Source organism: Squalius cephalus (assembly GCF_949319135.1).
Source record: "Squalius cephalus genome assembly, chromosome: 22".
NCBI lineage: Eukaryota > Metazoa > Chordata > Actinopteri > Cypriniformes > Leuciscidae > Squalius > Squalius cephalus.
The window spans coordinates 19,206,623-19,229,217 of record NC_137143.1 but is presented as its reverse complement, the minus strand read 5'-3'; the positions used below and the strand labels follow the sequence as shown (position 1 = coordinate 19,229,217).

Genomic DNA, 22,595 nt, shown 5'->3' with positions numbered 1-22,595 from the left:
GAAAGTGCTACGTTCAGTAATTACCCTTTCCAAGAAAGCGAAACTTTGAAACCTTTGAACGCAACAGGCAACAAAAGCTTTTCAAGTTTCAGAGAGCAGGGGCGTTTTCCGCTTTCTGATGTTATGACCCCGCCCACTGTTACATCACCGAGCGCGAGCCAGCGTAGCTTTCATACGTCTATTCTGACTCCGCCCCTTTTCCACCCCGTTGTGTTTGATACTGGACTATGCGACCTATACGTGCGAGCCCTCACTTATACAAGATACCGAGGTGATCGTATTTCACTACATTTTCTCTTGGCCAACCCGAAAGGCATTGAAAAGAAGGTTATTGAGACCAGTGTCACACGACTCGCACTACATACATACCGGAGCGAAGCGACATCGTTTCGCTTTTACTTTGTCCTCGATGATGGCAGCTCAGGATTTCAATTTTCTACTTGCGACGGACTCTTATAAGGTAAGAATCACCTGGCTTCCGTCGTTCGACAACAGAAACACAAAGGCGCGTGACAGTACTTAGCCCATTCTGACAGTGGATCTTTGTGCTGCTGTAGCCGTCACATATATGTGCGGGTAAAACAACCAACTTTGACCTTGTGAATCTATGAAGTCTAAATGAAAACATGGTTCAGATTAACCCACAGATGTGTAAAAATCGGGATATTTCTTCTTGTTTTGTTGAAGGGTGTTGGTGTTAGCTCAGGTTCGTTTTAAATGCCCCACTCATTGAACGCTGAGCGCAGGGGGCGGGGCTTATGCGCAATGACCTCGTGCGGCTTCAGCTTAGCCAAAGGCCACAGCGGGTGACGTCACGCAGCAGTCGAAGAATCGAAACTCAATTTTTTAAAACACAATTAAAAATGTAACATGACGTGTAAAGTTAACAATTTACACAGTTAAAAATGTAATCACGCTATGAAGTGTCTTATTATGTGGTATAATACTGTTCGTTTACCCAAAGGTAATCAAAATGTTTGTTATAGTAAAAGTAGCATGTCAAATCATGCTAGTTGATATCAAATATGGTAAACGTTAGTTGTATATTTTGTATTATCTTATGACATGTCTCACATGATTCCTTATCTGGACATTTCACGCAGACTTACAACAAGGGACAAAGTGAAATTAAACATGGTCATGTGGCTATTTACGACACAGCCATGCAAAAAGTTGACAAAAACAATACACTCAGCACTTTAATTTATAGTTGATATAATAGTATCTAATAGTATAATAGATATATAGTATAGTTGACTATAATTCATCAACAATGTTCAGTAGGTCCTTCAAACTCGAAAGGAAATTTGTATGCATTTCATGTGGGATTAAATGGGTTAATGCACATTACTGTGTGGTTGGATTAGACTATGAGGTTTAGTTGTTTAATTTTTTTTTTTTTTTTTTTTTTTTTTTTTTTTTAAGATTAGGCTATATGGTAACACTTTGCAACAAGATTTCATTGGTTAACATGAACTAACAAGGAAAAATACTTCCACAGCATTTATTATGTTAATCTCAATATTTACTAATAAATTTTTAAGATCATGTATGATGTATGTTAGAGTTAATGCACTATGAACTAACATGAACATTTTTATTAACTAATATTGTCAAAGGTTAATAAATGCTGTACGAATATATTGCTAATTATTAGTTCATTTTAGTTAATGCATTAGCCTAACTAATGTTAACAAATAAGACCTTATTGTAAAGTTTTACTGATTATATTTAAAGTTATGAAAAGTAAAAGTACTGTATAGAAAAAAGGAAATATATACATGCTGTATGTATTACATAATGCTGAAAGCATCTTGGGAAGTGATTATTAATCACAAGACTCCATCTTGGGAGGTGTCCTTAGCCAGGTTTTAAAGGTCTTTACAGCAGTTTTAGATTTAGAAATTCCATATCTGTAATTCTCCAGCATCACCAATGCTGAATGGCTAAGGTTGTGTAATCTTCTTTGTGCTTCGTTCACATTAGTATTTACTCTTTAACCTTTCACTTGATAGCCAGCCGCAAATCCCATCTGGATCCATGTTTAAATCTCACCCAATGATAATAAAATGTATATATTTTTTTGATTTTACAGTAGCATAATTAATTGTTGAATGAGTTTGATACCCACCCATTTTCATGTCACGCTCTCAACATTCCTCAAGTGACACAATCCATTCAGCTGAACGTGATTAGTCAGGTTTGGGCTGATGTTCAGGTCCACTCAGAATTTCATTGGAAGCTCAACAGATGTATTTAGAAGTGGAACACCCAGCACTCATAAAATGTTTCACATCCACATTCAACAAGAGTATTGTACAATTCAGTATTCCATTATGGGGATCAAGAAAGTACTAGCCACGTGTTTTATGCATAAAATGCCGCAGGGCACTGAAGGCCAGCAGCTTTTTAAGTTTTAATTTTGCGTCCAGGATATAATGGCAGGTTTTTGCTATAAATCAAGACACTGTTTCAACCCATCCCAGCTGTAGCGTGACAGTATCAGTGTACAGTAAACAAGACTTTGATGAAATGCAGAGACATCCGATTCCATGCACACAACAGATTCACAAGACTGTGGAAGTGATGCAGGTGTGCATTTCAGATGTAATAGGCCTAGAGTTTTCAATGTTATATTGAAGCACGCTACCATTCAAAGGTTTGGGGTAGGGCTGGGCGATATATCGCATGACATTGTTAGGCGCATCTCGTCAGTAAAGCCGGTTCCTTGATTAGTAGTAAATCGCCATCACCTGCTTTCAGATGGAGCGGCAATACTACAAAGAGCCGTAGTTAACGGACAAGCTGAGCCATATCGCATTAATATCGCGGACGTATCGCCTGCGATAATTAATGTCAGTTAACTACGGCTCTTTGTAGTGAATGCCGCTCCATCTGGAAGCAGGTGATGGCGATTTACTACTAATCAAGGAACCGGCTTTACTGACGAGATGCGCCTAACAATGTCATGCGATATATCGCCCAGCCCTAGTTTGGGGTTTTTGTTTTAAAGTAATTGTACTTTTATACAGCAAATGGACATTAGATTACTCAAAAGTGACAAATAAACATTGAACTTTTTTTATTCATCAAAGAATCCTGAAATAAATCACAAGTTCTATAAAAATATTAAATTGTTTTCAACACTGGTAATAACAATAAATGTTTCTTGTGCAGCAAATCAGCATATTAGATTAATTTCTGAAGGATCCTGTGGCACTGGAGACTGTAATGATGCTGAAAATTCAGCATCACAGGAATAAATTACATTTTAAACAGATATTTTAAATTGTAATAATATTTCACAATATTCCTTTTTTACTGTTTTTTTTTTTTTTTATCAAATAAATGCATCCTTGATGAGCATAAGAGATTTCTTTCAAAAACAATAAAAACAATCTTACCAACCCCAAGCTTTTGAACAGTAGTGAATAATTAATGAGTACTGGTGATTTTGTGAGTGTGTAAACGATTCTAATCTTCAAAGTTCCTCTCTTCTTTTCAGATTACCCACTACAAGCAATACCCTCCCAATGTCAGTAAGGTGTACTCCTATTTCGAGTGTCGGCACAAAAAGGGGGCGCAGTTCAGCGAGGTGGTGTTTTTTGGCCTCCAGTATCTCCTGAAGAAATACCTAGCAGGTAATTTAATCATTGCGTAACTCCTGCAGTGATCACAACACTTTTGTTGGCTCACTTGGACATACTGTTTGTTCTTGAGTTTGTTCATCTATTGGCATGAACAAAGTGTTTTATCACGTAAAGTCACTCACCTGATTGGGTAATGGAAAACTTGTCCCAAAACCAGTAATGGCTCACATTCAAGGACAGTTATAAAGGACAGTCATGCAGTCAAAACAAGCTGCAAGAGTTTATAAATGTATGGAACCATGCATTCACTCTCATTTCATTACAAAACTGACTTTTGTTTTTCTTTTGTGGCACACAAAAGAAGATATTTTGAAGAATGTTTAAGCTTTTTTTGTCCGTACAATGAAAGCACAGACATTTTTTCAAAATATCTTCTCCGATGTTCCACAGAAGAAAGAAAGTCTTACAGGTTTGAAATGACATGAGGGTGAGAAAATTCTGTCATCATTCATATGTGGTTTAAATTGCCCCTATTTTACTATTTTAAATGTTCCTATTTTTGTTTTGGAGGTCTCCTACAATAGGTTTACATGCACCCGAGGTTAAAAAAATAAAATAAAAATCACTTAAAAAAAAACCCACACACGCACGCACACACACACACCCAATGAAACCCATAGGCTAGAAATATGCACATTTGTTACATAGGTATGGAAACTGGAATTGCTGACGACTCGTTTTGGCAGTTCAGTATCGATTATTTCTTTTAGGATACAATAACTTTTTTGTCGTGCACTTTGATCCTTAAAACTTTGCAGACCTTTTACATTCACAAACAGCTTTATTACACACTGCATGAAAGGAAATATTTGAAAAAATCTTTTTACATTCAAAGTGTAATTTTTTGCCCATTTTGACTCTTTTACCCATTTCATTTTTGATAAAAGTGGCCATGAACAGGCCAGCCCTGTTAGAGTAAGTAAAAATAAGCAGATTACATTGTCATCAAACAAGCGTTACAGTTACATAAGGCTAATTCCCCTTGAGCTTCCCATTTCAGTATTTCAAGCCAGAAAGTGTTTGTTTTATGGTGTGTGTTTCAAACTACAACCATGGACAGAATGTGTGAACAGCAGTGTTTTATTTTGTTTGTCTCCATTAATTCAATTTTTTTTTCAGGGACACACTATTTGTATTCACTCTTTGTACAATGAATATTTATTTTAAATTATTCTGGTATTGCCCTTTATTGCATTCTCCTTGGAAGAAGTCATGGCTCTTGTAAACTTTCAATCAACTACAGTACATAGAAAGTGCCTCTTGATAGCTATAGTGTTTTTATATTTATCTTTTTTTGCTTTATACACTGATACTTAAAATGCAAAACAATTCTATTTTTCATGTGTGCTCATCCTAGAATCTCTGAACTCATGTATTTGTCTAAATATCTTGCAGGTCCAGTTGTCACGGAGGAAAAGATTCAGGAGGCGAAAGTCTTTTATCAGATGCACTTTAAACAGTCAGTGTTCGATGAAGAGGGATGGAGAAAAGTTTTAGAGGTACAATCAGAAGTTCATATAAAAGTCAAAGTTTCTTTTTAGATATTTCACCATTACATGACTTTGAAGTCTGCTTACTTTGTTCCGGAGATGAATGCACATGGAGATAACGACCACCTGCCTTCTTCCTGTTCCTAATTGTGTTGTCAGAAATATGATGGCCGCCTTCCAATCCGTATCAAAGCAGTTCCCGAGGGAAAGATCGTTCCCAGAGGGAATGTTCTTTTCACTGTGGAGAACACGGATCCAGATTTCTTCTGGCTCACTAATTTTATTGAGGTATTACTTTAATCTTTATTTCTTTTTAAACCGTTTTTATATTTTATATGTATATATCAAAAATCTATACTTTTAAATCAATACTTTTATTCTGCAAGGTCGTATTAAATAGATCAATAGTGACAGTAAAGACTTTTACATAAAAAATAAATAAATAAATAAATAAATAAATAAAAATATATATATATAGCCGCAATTATCTTGCCAGTTATATATATATATAAAAAATTTTTTTTATATATATCAAATAAATGATTTAGAATCCCTGAAAAAAATATCACAGTTTCCATAAAAATATTAAGCAGGGAAAAGAAATTCAACATTGATAATTGTAAGAAATTTTTTATTGAAGGATCATGTGACACTGGAGGAATAGCTACTGAAAATTCAGCTTTACCATCACAGGAATAAATGACATTCTAAATATATATTATAATAGAAAACAGTTATTTTAAACTGTAATATTTCACAATAATATACTATTTTATTGTATTTTTGATCTAATAAATGCTGCCTTGTTTAGCGTTAAGACTTTTTTTCCAAAAACATCTTTCTCTTTCTCAAAAACCTTTTAATTGGTAATGTAATCTAAGGGCAAAAAACGAACATTTAATCAACCTTGTCAAAACATTGCGAGAAGAAGATGCTATTCGAAGTGTCGTTCCAAACTAAGTCTGAGTCTCTTAACAAAGGACACTTTCTTAAGGGTATTAGTAAGGGATCCCCTCAAGGAAGTAACTTTGTCACATGATCCTTACATAGGTTTGAGGCACTATACAAGTTAAAATAAGTTTGAATTTAAGACTCAAAGAGGCCATATTTGATGCAAAAGATTGATTTGCTACAACAACCTTAACTGCAACACAAATCCCCCATGAATGTCTCACTGTCAGCATAGTCCATCAACCTGTTGGTGTGGCACTTTACTTCATATTGGATGATTCTGCCATACTGTTGTTCAGGATGACAACAGGCTTTGATTTCCAGCATGCGAGGGAAGTTTGGACAGGCTGGTGGGGTCAGTGAGGGCATGAGTTCATTAGGTTCTGAACGGGCCTGCAGACTCACGCAACTTCTGTTTCTATTATCATTATGAAGACACATATTGTTTGCTACCAGGTCTGAAGATGCATACCTACAGTCCATGATGAACATTATTTCACACAGTTAATTTCCCTAATATAGGATTAAACCTGTGAAGGTTGGATATTTATATTTATTCTTGCATTTGGCATATGCTTTTACCCAAACGGTTTATCCATATATTTTATCGGTTCAAGCATTCTCTGGGAATTAAACCCATCACTTTGGCGTTGAAAGCACCATGCTCTACTGTTTGAGGTACAGGAACACTGTCGGTGCGTCCGAAATCGCATATTGTCTGAGTAGGTACTACGTTTACATTTGAATTTGTGACTGTTGTAAAAGTATGTTCTATATAGTATGAATATGGGTAGTATGAATGAAATGATCTCGTACTACATCCGCCATGTTGCTACTGTCACATGACCTACCAGCGTCAGCGTCATTCGCAATCTGCAAGCCTGCAATCGCAATCAAAGACATTTAATTAAATTTTTAAAGACAGTTCATTCTCATTAATTTGCAACTACATGTCAACTAACTCTCATTACAGTATTAGGAGACTGGTAGGGTTAGGGTTTGGGTTAGTAGAGTATGTTGACATGTAGTTAGCAGATATTAAGCAGACAGTCTACTAATACTCTAATGATTGATAGTTACTTATAGTTAGTAAAATATCTAAAGTGGACTATGGAAATAAAGTGTTATCAATTTCTCTTTTACCTTTCTTCGCTTTTACTTAATATAACCTTGAATATTGACTTTGCAGTATTGCTGTCCTTCAGTGATGTCCCTCATTTGTAAGTCACTTTAGATTAAACTGTCTGTGAAGTGAATGTAATGTACAGTAGACGTCCTTGAGCAAGGCACTTTATCCCGGGTTGCTGTGTAAGTTGCTTTGGATAAAAGAGCCTGATAAAATGTTTTACTTTTTATTGAAGGTGTCATGAAAGTCTAAGCTGATTGGTACACCTGGATCTTGCCAGTTAGGCCGATTTTTCTTTACTTGAACAAGCCCTATTGGCATTCTGTCAGCTTTTCAATGAGTACAGTTTATGTACTGATGTCAAGACCAGAGAAAACACATAGATCCAAACATAATCTTTGTCAGTTCCTGACATGCATGTCCTTAAGGAGCCACAGATCAATGAGTCGTGATTTAAATGGTCATAATGGTATCAGGGCCATAAAAATTGCGAGAGCAATTACGAGCCATCTTTGGTCTTCTCTGACGCACATGTGATTGTGTGTACACTCTGTCCCTACAGACGATGCTGGTCCAAATGTGGTATCCCATCACCGTGGCAACAATCTCCAGGGAGTTCAAAAAGATTCTGGCCAAGCACCTGAAGGCCACGTCAGGGAGCCTGGAGGGTCTGGACCTCAAGCTGCATGATTTCGGCTACAGAGGGGTGTCTTCACAAGAGGTACGACTGGGTCAATAATTCCACTTCCTGTTCAGGACATTTAACTAAAGCTAAAACAATTTAAAATAATTTTTAGTTAGCTGAAATAAAATAAAACGTGAATATTGGATGAAAAACTTGGAAACGCTTTACAATAAAAATAGACCCTTTACAGTGTTTTAAGTTAGTTAAAAAAGTTAGTATTTTAAGTTCTTTTCGCCGTTATCAGGAAAAAATGCAAGTGATTGGGCCTCCGCCAACCCCAGAGCGTTAATGAGAAACTAACAATGAAAAATACTTCTAAAAAAAAAAGTTTAGAAAAAAAAGAAAGACATTTTTAAATGTAGCCTTAGCAACTTGAAGTACTAAAATTACTAAAACTAAAACTGAAAAAAAAATTGTATTAGCTTTGTAGAAATAAAAATAAAAAAAGACAAAAGCGCATAGCAAAATTATGAAAGCTTGTTTCCGCCACAGAATAAAAAAAAGGTAATTGCGACTTATCTCACACTTCTGACATTTTTCTCTCACAATTGCGAGTTTACATCTCAGAATTGCGTGATATAAAGTCGCAATTGCGAGTTATAAAGTGAGAATTGCATGATATAAAGTTGTAATTGTGTTTTAAAGACAGAATTGCGTGATATAAAGTCGCAATTGTGTGTTATAAAGTCAGAATTACATGATATAAAGTCGTAATTGTGTTTTAAAGTCAGAATTGCTTGATATAAAGTCGCAATTGTGTGTTACAAAGTCAGAATTACATGATATAAAGTCGCAATTGTGTGTTCTAAAGTCAGAATTACATGATATAAAGTCGCAAGTGTGTGTTATAAAGTCAGAATTACATGATATAAAGTCACAACTGCGTATTATAAAGTCAGAATTACATGATATAAAGTCGCAATTGTGTGTTATAAAGTCAGAATTACATGATATAAAGTCGCAATTGTGTGTTATAAAGTCAGAATTACATGATATAAAGTCGCAATTGTGTGTTATAAAGTCAGAATTACATGATATAAAGTCGCAATTGTGCGTTATAAAGTCAAAATTACATGATATAAAGTCGCAATTGTGTGTTATAAAGTCAGAATTACATGATATAAAGTCGCAATTGTGCGTTATAAAGTCAGAATTACATGATATAAAGTCGCAATTGTGCGTTATAAAGTCAGAATTGTGAGATGTAAACTCGCAATTGTGAGATAAAAAGTCACAATTATATTTTAAAATGTTGTATTCTGTGGCGGAAAGCCGGAAACTGAAATGAATAAAATAAATAATATAATGGTATATAAATAATTCTGAAATGACACTGGATCAGCACAGTGAATATAAGCATTATAAGTGTTGTGTGAGATATTGAAAACATTGCCCTATGTTTCATTTTAGCATGATGCCATGATAGTAATTATGGATGTGCAAATCTTTGTGTTTTCATAATCAACCAGGGCTGCGTTTCCCTAAAGCATCGTAAGCCTAAGTAGAGTGTAGAACAATTGCCACCAATGGTTTTACCATCAACTTAGCTCACAATGCTTTTGGGAAATGTAGCGTAGTCTGTTTTTGTTGTGTTGTGTGATTGATACTTCCAAAAACACAATATTTTATGTATTTATGTCTATGAGTGACTATATAGAAAACTAAAAAAAGGACTAATACCGATCACATGACATTATTTTGCCCTCAAGGTCTTAATTCTGTAGGCATTCACAGCACACTCTAAAGAAGACCCCTCAAAAGCACTGAAACATCTTTAAAGTCAAACAGGAAGTGCCTCCAGTGTTAAAATATCTGCCTTTATTCTTTTTTTAGCCCTGAAATCAAAGCTCAAGTCGAATGGGGTCTTTCTCTCTTCTGTGCTTTTTAAGGAAGCCCGGTCTTCTGGGGCAAATGAAATCAGACATTACTCGGTGAAAGCAGAAAATCAATTCATTCTGAGACAAGACCATTCCATTTAATCAAAAAGAGATCAGACCTGACCTTTCGATACGCACACGACGCAGACCGCTCTCCTTTTCTGTGGATTTCAAAAGCTAGGAGCCCTGATTGCTGGCTGTGTTTGAGTGAGGTTGTCACGCTGATGGGTTTCGGGTCGTCGGGTGGTGCTGTTTGAAGAGTTGTGTGAGTAAAGATGACTGTTTGGCTCTTGAATCGGACCGTCTGTTGTGTAAAGGTCAACTCTGCCAGGTTTCATCTATATCACACAGTGGCAGGTTCAGGTGTTGGGTGACTAGTGATAAGCAGTGAGTTGATGACTGGCTGGGCGTGCTGAGTGTAGGGGACCTTTGTGTGTGACTGTGTATGAAGGTGAGACCACTAGTTTCTAATGAGGTGTGACATAACCCCATCTGTGGTGCCCTTTCCAGACCAGTATGCCATCATCTAAAACTGGAGACGGCGACCGATTAGAAAAGGTGCATTTTCCATTCAAATTGAAAATATGATTAAATGTTTAGGTCATATCACAGGCTGGATTTTTACATTTTATTTTATTAATGAACTTAAACCAATTCTTTATTCAAGGCACAAATAAAGTGATGGGGCATAACTATACATGAACTTGCAACCTTTTTTAACCCCATAGCAAATTTAATACCACTGTACTGAAAAGATTTTGATAAAAAAAAATTATGTGATTTATTACTTCATTTTATGATTTAAATTTTTTTTTTTTTTAACTTTTAAAAAAAATAATCAAGGTTTCTCAGAGATTTGAAATTGCAGCCTTTGTTGCCCCAGCAAATATAATACTGTATTGAAAACATTTGATTTGATTTGATTTAAAAAAAAAAAAAAATATATATATATATATATATATATATATATATATATATATATTATGGTTTAATTAAATTATTTAACTTTGTTAAAAAAAAAAACAAGGTTTCTCAGTCAGAGATTTGAACTTCTAACATTTGTAACCCTGTAGCAAATATAATACCACTGTACTGAAAAAGTTTTATTTGATTTGATTAAAAAAGGAAATAATAATTTCATTTTATGAATTAATTTAACTGTTTAACTTTGCTAAAAAAAGGTTTCACAGAGATTTTAACTTGCAACCTTTGTAATCCCATAGCAAATATAATACAACTGCACCAAAAAGCTTCTTCTTTTTTTTTTCATTTTAATTTATTTTTGATGGTTTAATTTGTTTCTGTTTTGTTATATTTCACTCTCCCTACCAAACCTTGTCATTTATGTTGAGCCACACTATGATCAGTAGTGAATTTCATGTGTTGGGTAACGACTGTCCAATGAAAAAACGGACATCTGGTCAATGGTGTTATTTATATCTGGGTTTATGGAATATTTCTCATTTAACTGTCAGTGTAATATTGCTATTGTGTGTTTAAGCCTATTTGATCACTGGCGATTACATGAAATATGACGTTTCCATGTCACGCTCGTGCATTGCAAGGCTTTGTAGGGAAAGTAAGTGTAAAAACGATATCAAGAAAGATTTAAGGAACAGGATGAAGGGAAAACATCAGTGTGGAATCTAAGAAAGCCTGAAGCGTTTCTCCCTCAGCTGCTGAAAACAGACTAAAGCATGCTGTGTAAAACTATCAAGTCTTCATTAGGGACAGTGGGGTATTGATAGTGTATTTTCTAGGTTGTGGCTGACTGGATTAATGATGGCTTCAAGAGGAGATTAATGATGCCAAACAGAGTTTAATGCCTCTGATACTCAGTGTTCCTGCTCACTCTCCATCACTCTTTTCTGATCAGGGGACAAGCAGTGATAGATTTTAATGCTTTTAAAGTAGTAGTTCACCCACAGTGAAAGATCTGTCCTCATCTACTCACCCTCAAATCCTTCTAAACCCGAATGACTTTCGTTCTTATTGGGGAAAAAAACAAAGGGAAGTTTAGCAGACTAGTATCAGTATAAGTGTTGTTATTGTTAATAACTAAAACTATTATATATTACATGAAAAACTAGAATTTAAAAAAACTTTTGTTGAAGTGCTAAAATTACTAAGTTAAATAGAATATTTAAAATGACAAAAGCACATAAAGTTTTTAAAACTTAAACTGATATGAAAAAATTATAATTAAAATATTAATACTATACAAATAATACTAAAATAATGCTGGCATATGCTGTGATTCGTCATTGATCTATCATATTGCATGGGGCTCTCAAAAATACATTAAAATGCATTGAGAAATACATGACGCGGTCTCTAAATCCTTGCTACAATCAAAGCTGCAGACTAACGCTTTGGTATGGATCTAATTTCCCTGGGTTTATATCAAGTCCAGATCTCATTAGTTCTTAAATGAAAAAAAAAAGAAATAGTCTCCTCAAATTCCCATATAAATACACCGTGTTTCTAGAGCAAGAAATATTGAAGCTCACCTCAGGAGGCTAAAAACATTTTGCTTGGAGTCAAATGCGTTCACTTTTCAGAGCAACAACCTTCCCTTGACTATCACGATGAATGAAGTGAGACACAGTCAGTAACCCGAGTGTTAAATCAGGGGAATATAGAAAATGTCTTCACACAATTGACTTCAAAGGTCAACGTCTCTCTTTATTATTTGCTTCTTAAAAGCCACTGTCTATAATTCCGTTACACAAACAGGATCAAAATAATGTGAATTGGCTAATGTTGTCACAACATTGATATTTTGGATTTCACTGGAGACAGTGATTTCGGGGGCTATGAGTTTGGCATTAAACAGGTTCAATGACTTCTTTCTGTTGTGTTCTTTACCGATCTAGTCGGCAGCACTTGGGGGAGCTGCTCATCTGGTGAATTTCTGCAGCACAGACACAGTTGCGGGTCTGCTGATGACACAACGATACTATGCGTGTCCTATGGCCGGATTCTCCATCCCTGCTGCGGAGCACAGGTAATGCACATTATGAACTTACTGGACAGTTATTTTGTCAAGGCATCTCCGAATTTGTTTGTGTAACATCCTGCCTAAAACCTGAGAAGCTGAAAGAAGTAAACTTTATAACACGATTCAATTTCTACTAAGACATAAGCATTGAAGTCATTATAAAGCTTAAATAAAATAATATATAAATAATACAATTAAAATTACTAGAACTAAAACTGAAATAAAAAATAAAGCTGTAATAAAATAAACCAATAAATATGACAAAAGCACAGAGCAAAAGTTAAGATGAAATCTGAAAATATTAAAAATATGAAAGCTAATTCAAAATTTTAATAAATACTATAATAGTATTAATAATACTAAAATAACACTGGTTCAAGATTGTTATATAATTTAATGATGCCTTGTTAATTAATGTAGCCTGTCTAAAGCCAATTCATTTTAATTGGCTTTTTAAATTTAATTTTAAATTTAATAATTTAATTAATTTAATTAATTTAAAGAAAAATTATCTTTATATAATAATTTACAATTTATTAAAAACATTTACTTACCCTTATATTAGTCCAAACTCGTATTACTTTCTTTCGTCCCTGATAAACACAAGGAAAACAATTTTTAAAGGTCCCGTATTATGCCCCTTTTCACAAGATGTAAAATAAGTCTCTGATGTCCCCAGAGTGTGTATGTGGAGTTTCAGCTCAAAATACCCAACAGATCATTTTTTACAGCATGTTTAAATTGTCATTTTTTGGGGCTCAGAAAAACGAGCTGTTTTAGTGTGTGCCCTTTAAATGCAAATAAGCTGCTGCTGGACGACACAGGGGGCGGAGCTTCATGAGCTCGCGTTCAGTCTGTCAGGACAATTCCATCTCACGGAATGATGATAATATCAGAAACTCTCAGTAACGGTGTTCATTTCGAGTTGGACAATAATGCCTACAGAGTCAGAGTGCTGTATAGAGATGAAACAGGTATAGTTTAGTAGTTTAATTATGGTTATTATAACGTATTTGTCATCTGCTTGTATGTATCCATTATTTATTAATAGCCTACAAGTCTGCTGTCTGAATGATGATCAAACATATACTGATGAGTTTAATAAAGTTTATTGTACATCACACAAAAGATGAAGCGTCAGTTTTACTTCAGAAAATCACCGTAAGAGCTGAGTAAACACAGTAAGTTATTAGAAGTGCGCAAGTACATAATCGGTAGAGTTGAAGGAGCATTCCTGTGGGCAGAGGTTAGTCAAAAAACGGTTCTAGTGACGTCATTAAAGAAGGAAGTAGAGGGATGTAGTCCAAACGGGCCGTTCGATGTAGTCAACTTCTGTTAAATAAAATATCTCGCTTGGCATTGAACTTTGAGCTTTATAATTTTACAGATATTATTTATACTCTAACAACAACATTACACACTAACTAAAGTTTGAAACATGGGATCACAAAGAACGGGACCTTTAAGATTGTACTGGTTGCTTTTCTTTCTTTGCTTTGTAAGGAAAACTGGGTTTGTCTAACATTATCTAACCTTCCCCCTTTGTAGATTGATGTTTCTTTTAATAAACGCTGACAAAAACTTTCCAGTTACGCAGAATATAAGATGGTAAATATTTAAAGGGATAGTTCACCCCAAAATTCAAATTGTCATCAATTACTCACCCTGATGTCGTTCCAAACCCGTAAGAATTTCGTTCATCTTCAGAACACAAATGTAGATGTTTTTAATAAAATCTGAGAGCTTTCTGTACTCTCTGTTGACGCTACGCGAGTACCACTTTGACGCTTCGTAAAACTAATCCATATGAATTGAGCGGTTTAGTCCCAATTTTCTGAAGAGACACGATCACTTTATATGATGAACAGGCTTTTATTCACATATAAACATTCACCAACTCACACATCGGTTATGGTAAACAGAAGCTCAAGCATGTTCGGTTGACGTGTAAGAACCAATGAGGTTCATTCTCGGGTGTTACGCAGCACGTTTGAGGTTTGTTCTCGTTCGTCAAACAGGTTCGGTTGAGCTTCTGTTTATGTTCGCTGATCAATGTTTTGAAAGGGCAGATGTCAAGATTTTCAGTCAATAGCAACTTAAGTTTTGGTCTGTTGATCACTTGTCTTCAAATATAGCTAACAAGCTGTATGGACCACTTTCATGATACTCTTTGAATCCATATTCATTGTGATTACACATTTGACCAGTTTTTAGAATTGTGTTCCACAGAAGAAAGAAAATGAATTTTCATTTTTGCCTGATCTATCCCTTTAAGACTGACTTGGCAGCGAGTTAGACAGTTAGACAGCTGCCTTCGGTTGTAAACAGCCAATATCTTGAAATTCAACTCTGACGTTCAACACCTGCGTGTTAATTTGCATTTGTTCCGTTGATTCTAATTTGTTCTATTAGTAGCTACGCATTCATCCATCTCACAGCTGTAGAGCCTTTTGTCTCTGATGTTGATTGCATTTCTCAGTAGAGCTCTCACTCTTAATTTCAAATCGGACGGCTTCTTCTGTGACGTCATTCCAAGTTCACATTTAAGTTTTGCAACCATCACAACATTCCGTTTATCAGTCAACCGGAAGATTCCGTGAATCACTCAGGGATTTTTATAGCTCTGTGGCTAAGGATCATTAGACACGAATGACTCATAAGCTGCAAATGATTCTATCTAATTCTCGTCTGGTAAAAGTAAAACCCGTTTATTTTAGTCGTACCCTTTTGCTTACCTTCAAACTAAATAAAGCACTTCGTTTATAAGCGTTTCAAATCATTTGACGACGGTTTGTCTCACTTTGTTTTTCCTGTCTCTGTAGTACCATCATCTCCTGGGGCAGGAGCCGAGAGAAGGACGCATATGAGTGTCTGCTGGACCAGTTTCCCTCTGGGCCTGTAGCTGTGGTTAGCGACAGTTATGACATTTTTAAGGCTTGTAAGCATATCTGGGGAGACAAGCTGAAGGAGAGAGTGATGGAGAGGAGTGAGGATTCTCCCCTTATAATTCGCCCAGACTCCGGGGACCCCGCTGAAACACTCATCGAGGTGTGTGTGTATCATTTAGCAAGTGTGTTAGAACTGTAGGAGTGTTTGCTACAGACCACAAGGCAGCTGCTTCAGTGATTGAGCTTTATTTTAGTGAAGTAACGTCTCAGACAAATAGCTTTGCTTGAAGCTTTTTCTAGCACGGTGCTGCATTGTGACTGATGGGGCTTTAAATGCTGTTGCTTTGACGCCTGTCTGAAAGAAATGCCTTAAGATTTCGATTTTATTTGCTTGTACTTTGGCATAGCATTATTTTCAGATTAGTGTGTTGCTCGAGCTGCATCCTGGAATTCTTACTTTCTTCCGTTCTAATTTTTCTCTTCTGTCTCACTTTAGGTGATAAAGATTTTGGAGGAGTGTTTTGGATGTTCTCTGAACTCAGTGGGTTACAAGGTGCTCCCATCATACTTGCGCATTATCCAGGGGGACGGAATTGATCTGAACTCGATTAATGAGGTAAACTAAACCTCAGACCAAGAGAGAAATTGCCATGCACTTGCATTCAAAAGTTTGGAGTCAGTAAGATTTGTTTTAAATGCTTTTATTCAGCGAGGATGCATTAAATTGCTCAAAAGTGACAGTAAAGACATTTTATAAATGTTACAAATGCTATTCTTTTAAACTTTCTATTTATGGAAGATCAACATTGAACCGAATCAGCATATTAGAATGATTTCTGAAAGATAGTGTGAATAAATTACAAAATTAAATACATTTTTATATATATTTTTTATTAAATGAATGTAGTCTTGGTGAGCATAAGAGATTCTTTCAAAAACACCAACCCCAAACTTTTGAATGGTAGTTTATGTACCACAATATTTGGTACGGTGTGATTTACATTGATGTCCAAAAGTCTGAAATCTAGAATTTGAAACCTTAAGTCGTTTAAAACTGGAAGTAAACAAAGTTTTATGATTTTGATTATTTATCAGAAAAGCCTTATTATATAAAATAAACACGAAATATTTAAGATTCTGGACTATTTCTTAGTCCCTAATGAAATAATCAAATTTGTTAAATTGATCATGTGAGCGAGCTCCTTCATACAGATGGTCAGATGTTCTTACTTTCATTGAAGCACAAGATGCTCTTTTGATCCTTCTCAAAGAGAATATTTCTACCATTGTGCAAAAATGCAATTTTCGACCTCATTCTAGATGCGCTCATACGACTAGCAAGCTCTAACGCATTGGTTCCCAAACTTTTTAGAGTGGCGTATCCCCTGAGGCTTTTAACATCCTTCCACTTAGACTGCAGTCACACCTTTTCCATTAAGGGACAATATTTGCCACCTTAAATTGATAATACAGTGATTTTTTTTTTTTTTTACCTTTATAAATACCTTAATAAAAGTAAATGGTAAAAACTATCATTAAAAACAAAAGTGATGCTTTTAAATATTAAACTAAAACTGCCAGTAGGTGGCGGTAAGTCACTGTCTTAATGAGTGAGTCATCGAGTCATTCATTCATTCATTCAGTATCAAAGCAAGTGGCTGTATTTATAAATGGGTCATTGAATCATTGACTCTTTAACGATTCGTTGAAAGTTGCAGATTTGTTTATGAAACACCGCTGTGTTGCAGTTTAGCTGTGGCTTTCGTTAGAACTATTATTTTGTTGCAAAATAATGTTTTTTTTCTTGAGACTTCCACTGATGATATATGTACATGTTTTAATATTTAGATCACTTCTATTACTGATTGCTATCAGGATGGTAAGAGAGTTTGAACCAGTATAACAAAAAATGTGTATAAAACAAATTGCCTACCCTACCTTTAAGTGTGTGGAATAGTGTGTCCAGGGGAAAAAGTGATACTGGCCCTGAATGTTTATTAACCATTTATGACTGTTAGATTATAAACATTATTACTGATTACACAGTGGTAAATCAGTGATCATTCTCTGATCAGAATTACTGTTTATTTTGGCTAGTGCAGATTCTGGAGAAACTGAGCGATGAGGGCTGGAGTGCTGAAAATGTGTTTTTCGGTTGCGGAAGCGCTCTAGTGCAGAAAATCAACAGAGACACACTTAACTGCGCTTTCAAGTGCAGCTATGTGGAGGCCAATGGCAAAGGCGTGAGTTGGTTTTTTTACTTTCAAAACATCCTGTCTTAAAATAAATTTGAGTTTTATTGTTATTTTTTTATTTTAATATCATGTAATTTGTGTTCGCGTAGATGGACGTCTATAAGCAGCCAGTGACGGACCCATCTAAAGGATCCAAGCGTGGACGTCTCTGTCTGAGGAGAAACTCAGATGGCTTCATTGAGACAGTGGAAAGAGGAGCGGGCAAACCAGAGGAGGTTAGATCAGCTATATACACTGTAAAAACGTCCAATTGTTACCTAAAAGAGCTATTTCTACAAAAGACTGTAATAAAATATGGACGTAGTGTACGTGACGTCACCGGTAGGTTTCTGCAGAGCATTTTTGAAGCCCAAAATGGGCGGAGCCGGCCGTCGCCATCTTGGTAACGCGTCACCGTGCGTCACTCCCAGACAACCGAAAATGGGCAAAGAGGCGGGATTAGCTGAAGTGGCGTGACCGCTAACAGACAGCAGAGAAATGGCTAAAGATTTCAATTCACCTGTCACTTAATTGGCCACGCCTTAATTATGCAGAACTTTATGGCTTAATATTATTTAAATGGATGAGTTATATAAAAAAATCACCGCCCTCACAGTTGTCACGAAGGGCAAAATTAGCTATATAGACCAAAACCACTTTTTGTACCAGGCTGTAAAAAAAAAATGCTGTAAAGTTGGGCATATTATGGAATTGACTCCCTTTTGGAGCCTGACTTTAGCGGCCAGTCGATGAATTGCTGTTTAAGTCACTTCTGTGTTCAAGAGAGAGACCGGAAGGTTTCCGCTTGGATTTAACCCAAATAAAATACTTTTGTTGGTATAAACTAATGCATTTAAGTTGATGCAGTGATATTAAATAGTATTTAGACTTGAATAAAACTAGTTCATTTAAATGTTACTGTTGTTTTCAGTGTACCTGTTCTTTGCAACATCTGGCTCTTAACCCAGTAATTACCTGATGTATCAGAAAAATATTTTTTCATATGAACATACTGTGCCATTTTTTACGGAGCCCCTAAAGGGACATGGTGAAGAAAAAAATATAAGATGGGAGGAAAAATGATCTGGCAATGCGAGCGAATGCAAAGTTTCTCGGGGGAATACAAAACATTTCAGAGAACGCAAAATCATTGCCAAATAATTTTTTCTCCCATCTCATTTTTTTTCTTCACCATGTCCCTTTAGGGCCTCTGTAAATTTTTGCATTCCTAAACTTGATTTAAACATGGTTACTTTAAAAATTGCTTTTACTTCTATGAACAGGCTGAATTTATTTGATCAAAAATACAGTAATATTACAATTCAAAGTAATTGTTGTCCATTTAAATATATTTTTAATTTGATTTATTCCTGAATTTTCAGCATTATTACTCCAGTCTTCAGTGTCACATGATCCTTCAGAAATCATCCTAAAATGCTGATTTGCTGCTCAAGAAACATTTAACATTATCAAAACAGTTGTGCTGATTAATATTTTTGTGGAAACCATAATTTTAGTTTAGGATTTATTTAAATTAGAAATTTCAAATGAACAGAATACATTTGAAATATTTTTTTTTTTTTTACCTAATACATGTATATGATACTGACCCACAACTTTTGAATGGTTGTGTATGTGAAATCATAAATGCAAACATTTATAAGGAAGTTAATGCAGGGGAATTTCATATATGGTGATATTCCCCTAATTTGGTGATCCTTATTAATATATGGTCTTCTTTTGTAGGACATGTTGGTGACTGTGTTTGAAAACGGGACCATCCTGCAGGAGTACACTCTGGATGAGATCCGTAAAGCTGCTCAGCTTTGGGAGGATGACGTGAGCCCTTCCCAGCACAACAAAGAGGACGGCCCTACTCTGGACATCCACCAGAAGCACATAATGAATGGCGTGCATTAATAAACACAGAATACACACTATCCTCAACACTGCCGCTCACAGACCAACCACTGACCTATTCCATCAGTATATGAGTACAGCAGAACACAGTGCTGCAGTGCCAATACACTATACAATTACATATCACATCTGACTTTTAGACTTTTGAGGCAACCCTTAAGTTTTGGATTTGTCTGACACATTTTTTTTATTAGTTCCTCCTTTATTTTCACCACACTTAGAGATGCCAAATGTCTTTGGTGCTTTAGCATGAATATGTTTTAGCAGTATACTGACGGCAGGGTTTGCATTCGGTTGATTGTAATGTTGTTAAAGCATCACTGGGAGTATATTGATAAACGAAGGAAACTTAATTTGAGATGATCTAATGATCGTATCTGGGCTTCAGTACCAGCACATGATTCTGGTTTCTGACGGGACGTGCACTGAAAATGCAAAAATTCGATTTAAAAATCAATATCTGTATAACTTTTGAAGGATTTGGGGTTTTCTTTTAATAATTTTTGAAGATACCCATAATGCCAAGATTGCAAAGAAGCATTTTATACTTTACAAAAATAGTTTTTAAGCTATTTCCATGTTGTGCTCAACATATAGATACAGACTTTTTATGTCTTCTTGCTGTTACATAACTCCCTTAAAGTTGCTTCCTGACATTTCAGAATAATAGTTTTTGTTTGTAGAAATGGAGGAGTGTCTTCTCTGTAGTTTGATTGGATGGTAAATTGATCCTCTTAATGGAGTAAATGCTGCATAGAAAAGAATCGAAAGTTTTCCTGATAATACTTTTAATGTGATTTATGTGGAGTTGGTTTTAGACTTCCATCTGAGATGCACGGAATACATCATACGAACACTTCAATGTGTTCTGTCTCCATACAGCTGCTGATGGTGCCTTAAAAACCACTCGGACCTCAATGCCAGTCACTCATTCTTGCTTTGTCTTTTCCTCCCATCATTTTTCACACTTTAAAGTGATAGTTCACCCAAAAATGTCAATTCTGTTTACTCACTCTCATGTTTGTTCCAAACCTGGATGAATTTCTGTCTTCTGCTGAACACGAAAGAAGATATTTTAAAGAGTGTCGGTGATGTACCCCAGTGACTTTTTTTCCATACAATGGAAGTCAATGGGGACCATCAACCATTCGGTTACCCACATTCTTCAAAATATCTTCTTTTGTGTTCAGCAGAATAAAGAAATTCATACAACTTGAGTGAGTAAATGATGACAGAATTTTTGGGTGGAACTATCCCTTTAATATTGTCCATCACATTCACCCTTCCCTATGCACTCATGTGACTCACATAAGAATGAATTCAGTGAATTATTTTTTTTATTTTTTTTGCTGTTGCCTTATGTTTTTTGCTGTTAAGCTTTCGTCTCTTTCGACATCTATATGCTGATGCTGAATGAGATGTGCAGTGGGTTAAATAACGGTGTGTACTCTGGTTATTGTCATCATCTTGGTGTTCGATCATGGAAAGCAGTTGACCCTACCTCTTTTTTTTAACCAATAAGACTGTATATTAATATGACGTGATGATCATTACACTTTAATAGCATCTATTCTGTTGTGTAAATACTCTTTAATGGTAGTTTGAATGATAAAAAATGCCTTGAAGTTTTAGCGTTCCTGTTGCATTTTTGTTTATTTTACAAAAGTGATATTTTAAATGACAAAAAGTTAAATATAATAATAAATATAGATTGAACAACTTCATCTTAACATTTAACATGTCTCATCATTTCTTGTTAGAGTGTACGTAATGGTTTTGTGGTTGAAAAAACATGGTTTTCTAAATGAAAAAAAAAAAAATGGAAACAGAATATTTAGCAAAAGCACTGTTGGCCATGATGGTGCCAGTGTGTCTGGATTCTGTCCCAGTTTTTAATTGGATAAAAACAGTGTTCCCTTTTGGACAGCCATCTTCCTTCATTGCTGTCATAGCAGAAAAGGAATGGAATGCCAAAGGAAGGAATGTGACTTCCAGAATATGTGTTGATTTGCTCTGCGGGTTGTTTTGAGTTGTGCAAAACTAAATAGAAAGACCCATATTTACAAATTCCAGTTAATTTTGACAAGTTTATATTTATCAGATGGATTTGTTTAGCCGTGTCATGTTTCATTGTTGCACAATTATATTGTGTTCACATGAAATGTACTTTTTAAGCACATTCTAGTTGGAATCCCGAAGCTCCTGCTGTCATTGCAATGCATTGATGAGTTTTTAGTTCTGTTAAGCAGGACATCAGAGGAATAGTTCTAGCACAGCAGAGTTTAGGTGAGTTTGTTCGTTTAACTTTGTGCAGCATATTTGTATAATGCAATTTTGTCCGCAGACCGAAAAAGTCACATTCATTCTAGTTAGACAAGGTTTGAATTGTGTAAGTGAATAAGCAAATGTGTACAAGACATTATTAGACACAAAAAAATTTTTTAAAATAATAACTATTCTAGAATTTTACATTACTGATAAAACATTTTGGTCAGTGAGATTTAAAAAAAAAAATGTTTTTGAAAGAAGTATCTGATGCTCAGTCACCAAAGCTGCATTTGCTTGATAAAAGATACAGTAAAAATAAATATTGTGCAATATTATTACAATTTAAAATAACTCTTTTCTATTTTAATATATTTAAAATGTCATTTATTCTTGTGATGCCAAAGCTGAAATTTCAGCAGCCATTACATACAAAAATGCTGATTTAGTGCTTAAGAAACATTTATTATTATTATCATCAGCTTTGTGAAAACCATGATATACAAGA

General features: G+C 35.3%; 1 protein-coding gene across 1 annotated transcript; it reads left to right on the top strand.

Annotated features, from left to right (window-relative positions):
* Window positions 1–195: 195 nt before the first annotated feature.
* nampt2 (nicotinamide phosphoribosyltransferase 2) lies at window positions 196–20,648 on the top strand. Its single transcript, XM_079857599.1, has 11 exons — window positions 196–460; window positions 3,506–3,641; window positions 5,046–5,149; window positions 5,300–5,428; window positions 7,780–7,938; window positions 12,656–12,786; window positions 15,603–15,828; window positions 16,165–16,284; window positions 17,771–17,911; window positions 18,013–18,138; window positions 19,649–20,648. Exons 1-11 carry the CDS (start codon window positions 410–412, stop codon window positions 19,820–19,822), a joined length of 1,497 nt encoding a protein of 498 aa, XP_079713725.1. The 5' UTR covers window positions 196–409; the 3' UTR covers window positions 19,823–20,648.
* The last annotated feature ends 1,947 nt before the right edge of the window (window positions 20,649–22,595 follow it).